This window comes from Zootoca vivipara, chromosome 10 (genome assembly GCF_963506605.1).
Source record: "Zootoca vivipara chromosome 10, rZooViv1.1, whole genome shotgun sequence".
Classification (NCBI taxonomy): Eukaryota; Metazoa; Chordata; class Lepidosauria; order Squamata; family Lacertidae; genus Zootoca; species Zootoca vivipara.
In genome coordinates this window covers 49,597,142-49,603,909 of record NC_083285.1, presented here as the reverse complement: position 1 = coordinate 49,603,909, position 6,768 = coordinate 49,597,142, and the positions used below count along the sequence as shown (strand labels likewise).

Genomic DNA, 6,768 nt, shown 5'->3' with positions numbered 1-6,768 from the left:
ATAGGTTTGGACAATTATCATGCTTTATGTAGATTTATCCAATTAGAGTGAATTAAAGTGGTCTGTTGGCCTAGTACAGGTGTGGGTGATCTTGGGGCTTTGATATGTTGCTGAACAACAACTGACAGCCCCAGCAAGCATGGCCAATTGCCGATGTTCAGCAACATCAGGAGGGCCAAAGGTTCCCCATACCTGCCCTAGTGCAACATAGAATTGGAAGTGACCCTGAGGGTCATCTAGCTCAATCCCCTGCAACGCAGGAATCCTCCCCATAGTTGTCCCTGGGTGGGCTTGAACCACCAACCTTTTAGTTAATACTGGAAAATATATAAAGGCACAGGAGGGGGGGGAATAGTGGCAACTAAAGAACTCTGGGACAGTCAAATTATTATTTTTCCCACTAAAGGGTGGCAGTCCAGTTGCAGAACAACTTTAAAAAGAAAGCAAGTTAAAGATGAACATTAGTGTGTGTGAGGAGAGGAGGGAGTCAGCCTTCTATGGAGTTTAGCCAAATGGAAATGCAAAGCCCATGTCTGCAGGAAGATCACAAGCTGTATCTTCCATCCCCAGTGAAAACAATGAAAAAGTATCAGGAAGACTTGATTTGAGTTTGTGGCATAAAAGGATAATTGCATTACTGAGAATAATACTCTGTGGCCCTAGGCCCCTCAGATTAAACAAAAAGTCCTTCCCTCTACAACAGCTCACTTTAATTATCAGTATTCAAAATAACCAGGCAAACAACCAAAGCTCTGACTTACATTTATATGAGCACGTGACATTCATATAAACCACTGTAACAATTCTCAGTGTGCTCTCTTAATAATCAGCATAGAAGTCAAAACAACTATACAACCAAGCAGCAAGTTGCACGGAACGAAAAAGCTGATCCAAGGCAATTTCCAGACATGTGTCACCTGATCTTCCATGAGGCAACAATTGTGTTTACTAAAGTAGTTCAGTGAACAGCTGAAAAGGTCAGAAAGTAGTCCCCCCCCCCAATTTCCCATGAAGTTCTCCAATTTTATGTATTCAAAAAACATTCTGACAAGACTGCATTTGAGGATCAGCATTGTCATTATACAGTATCTGGGATAAAAGTTGTTAAAAAGGGACTGATATTGCAGTCCTATACAGTACAAATTTAGCTGGGTGCAAGATCCTTCTAGCACAACAGGACATATGTCTGAGCAAACATGCATAGAATCCTTGTTCTGAATTAGTTACTTATGGATCCTGGTTTTGTTAAATGCAAATGTGTTTAGGGTGAACCTGCAAGATTTAACTTTAAAATGTGGGAGGAGAGATCATGCAGAATGGGAAGAGTAGAACACATGTGCGCAGCACATTTCCCATAGATGGTGGCAGATTTTGATTGACGTGATAACCCCACATGATCTGCGCTGGGTGAGCCCTTGTGCTGCAATTGTTTCTGTGGTCATAAGCCCCATTGATCTGGGGATCAGAATATTGCCAGTTTCTCTACCACCACCTTGAGGATGTGGTTTAAGATTCCTAGGCTTCTGAGAGAAACTGAGGACACCTGCTGTTTATGCATATATAATTTCACTACTGCATTATTATAAGAAAAGCCCTGGCATGCTTCTCCTAATATTATTCATATGTGCTTAATTTCCCCCTATTTTTTATATTAAAATAAACACTTGCCTGGATAGTTCAGTTGGTTAGAGCATGGTTGCAAGTTCGATCCCCATATGGCACAGCTGCATATGCCTGCATTGCAGGGGGTTGGACTAGATGCTCTTCAGGGTCTCTTCCAATTCTGATGTTATGATCTCATTTTGCAATGAAACCATGTACATGAAATGTTTCTGTACTGCACATTATGTAACTTTTTTTCATTTTTGTGTGAAATATATAAATAGATCTTCCAAGACTGATCCATACAGGAATGCTCAATCTCATACAGTACTTTTAAGAAGACGAATGGCTTCTATTTGTGTGTTTTAACATTGTTCACCAAGCTTCAGTGGAAGAGGTTGTGAGATAATACCAGCCTTTGTTTGACTAAGGATACACGGAATACAAGCCAACAACAGATGGTAACCCGGTGGCAGGGTGTTGAAGAGGATGCCATTTAGTGGGCACCAGGAACATTAACTTCTGTATAAATACATGCAGTCTATGTTTTAGATACACATAATTTTTTGTAGTTGATTTATATTTGTTGCAGCAAGTCAAACAAGCAATAGAATCAGAATTGTAATGTGTAACAGAATGGTCATGACACACTGACATATGCCTCTTCTGCTTAGGGCAATTTCAACTTAATTGAAAACACACAATGAACATCATTTAGTCAAAACGTCTGTTTGCTTTGGTCTGCAGCCACGTCAGTTGAGTGTGTAAGAAACCTTTCCCTCCTTTTTACTCAAATGAGAATGAAACATTGCTTGACTTTTGCAGTTGTGATTTACATAAAAGCAAAGTGCTCCAGTAAAATCTCTGGGAAATTCAAATGAACAGGAAATAACATGCAGTTCTTAATTTCAAAAAACACATGGGTAGATTTAACTATTGGGAGATCTTGGACTTGTTTTGTAAAAGCTAATCGTCTGTCTGGACCCAGGACAATATTTTTTGCTACCAAAGACACCAAGTGTCCCACTACACTGTTGCACATATTTTTGGGATCCCACAATGAGTTCAGTCTTTGTATTTGAGTTTGCAGGTATGTTTCTCAAGAGGCAAATCATAGGTCTGTAGAGCAGGTGTAGGCAACCTAAGGCCTGTGGGCCGGGTGTGGCCCAATCGCCTTCTCAATCCGGCCCACGGACGGTCTGGGAATCAGCTTGTTTTTACATGAGTAGAATGTGTCCCTTTATTTAAAATGCATCTCTGGGTTATTTGTGGGGCCTGCCTGATGTTTTTACATGAGTAGAATGTGTGCTTTTATTTAAAATCCACCTCTGGGTTATTTGTGGGGTATAGGAATTTGTTCATTCCCCCCCCCCAATATAGTCCGGCCCACCACATGGTCTGAGGGACAGTGGACTGGCCCACGGCTGAAAAAGGTTGCTGACCCCTGCTGTAGAGCATCATCTAGTCCACCCCCTGCAATCTCAACATGCAGTGCTCCATCCAGTTTGAAGCCCTGCTTAGCTTTGCCAATGTGCTAGCAGTTTTACTGCTGCACCATCGCAAAGGGACACATAAATATGTCATGAACCCTCATTCCTCCCATCATTAGCCTCATGCACATTCTTTCCCCTCCCCACATAAAGGCAGCTGTTTTAAAAATGGAAGTCCCACCAATGATCCATGTGGGGAATCTAGTATTTAGGAACAAAATAGCTTGGAAAATGCCATTCCAAGGTTAACAAAATCTAGCTGAATTTTTAATCACCACATTGATGTAGCTAACACATTTTTACTGTGGATATTGTTGAGTGACACATTCCATTCCTGAGGGGCGGGACTGCCATGAGTTTAAAAGGAATGGGGAGCAGTTATTTCAGTTGATAGAGTGGTTAGAGTTGATAGAGGTTTTGGGGAGCGTGTGGATAGTAGTAGTAGTTGTTAGAGCTTTTTGAGAAGGTTACTAGAACTAAATTAGTTAGCCAGTGTTATATGAAACTAAGAATATGATCTAAGAGCTTGTACGCATGAAACCATTACGCATTTTACATGTCCTCTAGATTAATAAAGCTTTCTTAAATGTTACTTTAAAAACGGATGTGCCTAGTTATTCCAGTGACGTATCCTAACTCAAGAGGGTGGTGACGGTAGTGAGGAGGTTAGACTAAACCTGAGGAGCAGGAAAATAGTTTAAAACCTCAAGGTCAAGCCCAGGGAAGACAAGTGCCAGGAAGAAGGTGCCACAAAGTAGCAACAGGCTGCTGGGGTGAACCTTAGGTAAAAGGGAATCCTGACTGTGAGCACAAGGTGGTTCCTGATACACTTGCCGGGAGTTAAAAGGGATACAGAGCCACGTTATTGGGAGAACTGGAACTGCACTTCGAATACTAGCAGACCCCAAACCTAAACAGGCAGTTTATTTGGGCGCAAGAAGGATAGGTGGGTGGTTTGTGAAATAACCAGTTTCCTTCAACACTCTGCTAGTGGTATAGAAAGGGAGGCACATCGCATTGGTGGGATCCGCACATATTAGGTGGGATCATTGAAAGTTTTTAGTGACAACGCCGGGATTGTCGCATTTAATTGGTGGCAACGCCCCGGGTTCGTCGCAACATGCAACTCTGTACTAAGCAAAATAGGAGGCTCCCTCTTTTTCTAGAATGGAAAGCATAGAGCTATGCCCCTCTGCCCTTCTGTCAGTGCCCTCTGTGGTAATCTGCCCTCCCATCTCCTCAGATGCTTTTCAATAAGAGGCATCCCCATCACAATCCTGGTTAGTGGTTTGATGTTCTAATGGCTATCAATTCTCAGATCTCCCCCTTTAACTATTCAATATAAGTTGCTAGTTATTTGGCAAAAGTCCTTTGTTTTGTCACAAGCTTCCATCCATGTAGCTTTATTCTTTCAAAAATTGGCTTTATTTTTTTTTCTTCCATGATTGAAATCTAGGCTCTATTGTCTCATTAAACAATTCTAAGATTGCCTTTGAACTTCATTTAAAATATTAGCAATTTGTCGTCTCACCACGTGTGAAGTAGACTGGTTTACCCACTGGTAGACAGATGTGATACAGTATTTTGGTGATTAGATGGCTGGCAAAAGGTTAAGGCAATTTAATGGGGTGGGTGGTGGGTGGGAGGCAAATCACACCCATCATCCAGCATACCTAAGGCACCTAGAGGCAAATCAGTTGATAAGCAGGTTTGACCATAGGTTAAAAAAAAAGAAAGATTATTTTTAGCTAGTCTTTACATGCAATTTTATTTATTTATCACAACTGTATTCTACACCCAAGGAGCAAGAGGGTTATTCTATTTGCTCTCTTCCACTTCCCACAATACTTAATTACTTAAGTCGGGCAGAGAAAAACTTACCTGCCCATTGAGTGCATGTCTGAGCACGGATTTGAACCAGAACCTTTCCAGTTCAAACAGCATCCTATCTAGTACACTGGTCTGGTTCTCTATCGAGAATATAAATATCTGAATTATAACCATATTATGTGCTAATTTAATAGTACTTTAATATAGACATATGCATCTGGAATGTTTCTCATGTGCACCCTACTGAATAAATGAGAACTGAACAAGAAGACGTTTCCTTGTATTTCTACAAGATTTGCACAGAAGGTTCTAGGTATACCGTCCCCACCAAGACCAAATGCATAACTTTAATTTTAATATTTTAGCTAGCCTGTCTTCAAGGTGAAGAAACAATGCATCTTGCTCGAGAGACAATAATATTTTATTACAAACTCCCTTCCCCGACAAACAAAACAAAACAAAACCTGCTTTGATGGAGCTGGTTGCATCTGTAGCCTTGAAAAAGAAAAAGTACAGCAAAGATTCTTCGTTCCTTGTATGCAGTCATTTGGTATATCTGTATCATTTGGCAAGTAAACAGCGATATAAAATATGTTAAATTTAATGAATATCTTCACGTTAAAATCCCAGATTTTATATAAATGGTTACATTTCTGTCATCCAGAAAAAAAGTTTATGATCTCCACCCACTGCACATAATGGAAGTGTTCTATGCCATGTTAAGCCAGATCCTACAGGTGCAGAACCGATAAGAATGGGCTGGAAAGAGAGAGGGAGAGAGAGGGAGATTAGATATCTTACATCTAGAACGCAACAAGACATAAGTTTTAAAATCATTTCTAAAGAACTCTTCAGCTGCAATGCTATGACCCGGCAATCACCTCCTGCATTTGCCTTCCAAATTGTTTTCATTTATCTCAGGGGAACTTGCTTGTAAACTTGCAGCAAGAAGCCAGAAAAGGATGACTTAAAGAAAGGGTTATAAGAGCCAAAAGCCACTGGAAATGTCTCCAGCCCCAAGCCCTTTTAAATAAATTGGAAGCCCCCCCCCTTCAAATTTCTTGCTATAAGCCTGGCACTGCATCTATAGAACCTGCAATCTGAAGCAACTGCTTCAGTCTGGTCCTGTTACTTCCACTTCATAAAAGTCTGTTGTGTCAGCTCAAGCGAAGATGGAAATATTTCAAATTTCTTACCCAAGAACTACCAAGACCCACTCACTCTCCAAGTTTATAGTCTGTGTTAGGATGTATATTGGATTCAGGCAAATCTCAGGTTAAAGCAGGCTGCTTTGGACAGAAGCTGGGCTTGTCCAGGTGCAAGGTGGCTCTCTGAAGCATCCTGAACCAATAATGTAATAATGTGCAAACCCTAATGTGCAAACCATGGATTAGAAAATGAAAACAAAGGCGTGGCTTGCCTGGACACACCCTTTGTTATCTTTTCAGTACTGGATGCAGAGCTTTTTTATACCCCCCAGGTTTTGCTTTTTAATCTGGAATCTGCTCCTTTTACCTGCTGGTCTTTTAGTGCCATTGATGAGTGATTATGATGTAAACTAATCAATTCAAAGGTGTTATTAAATAATAGACATTTAAAAATAATAAAATAAGAACCTATACTACCTGCCTTAAATTCAGTTAAACATTGCACATATTTCGCTCTTCGCAAGCTATCATCTCATTGATTTCAGTAACTGGTTCAAAATTTGCCTGCTTGAAGTCCTGCAAACAGGACATTAGAACTGCCTTTATGCATGCTCAGCCATGTGTATGTAACATATGATGTGCAATACACACATGTGTACATGAGTCCCTTCATCCTTGCACTCGTGTCCGAGACAGAA

The 6,768-nt window shown here is 40.6% G+C and overlaps 1 protein-coding gene across 1 annotated transcript in view; it reads right to left on the bottom strand.

The window, feature by feature from the left end:
* Window positions 1–5,325: 5,325 nt before the first annotated feature.
* NUP37 (nucleoporin 37) overlaps window positions 5,326–6,768 on the bottom strand; it is a 28,987-nt gene continuing 27,544 nt past the window's right edge. The window contains exon 10 of the mRNA XM_035127026.2: window positions 5,326–5,681. Within this exon, the coding sequence (XP_034982917.1) occupies window positions 5,568–5,681 (114 nt within the window). The 3' untranslated portion in view covers window positions 5,326–5,567. The remainder of the gene's footprint in view (window positions 5,682–6,768) is intronic.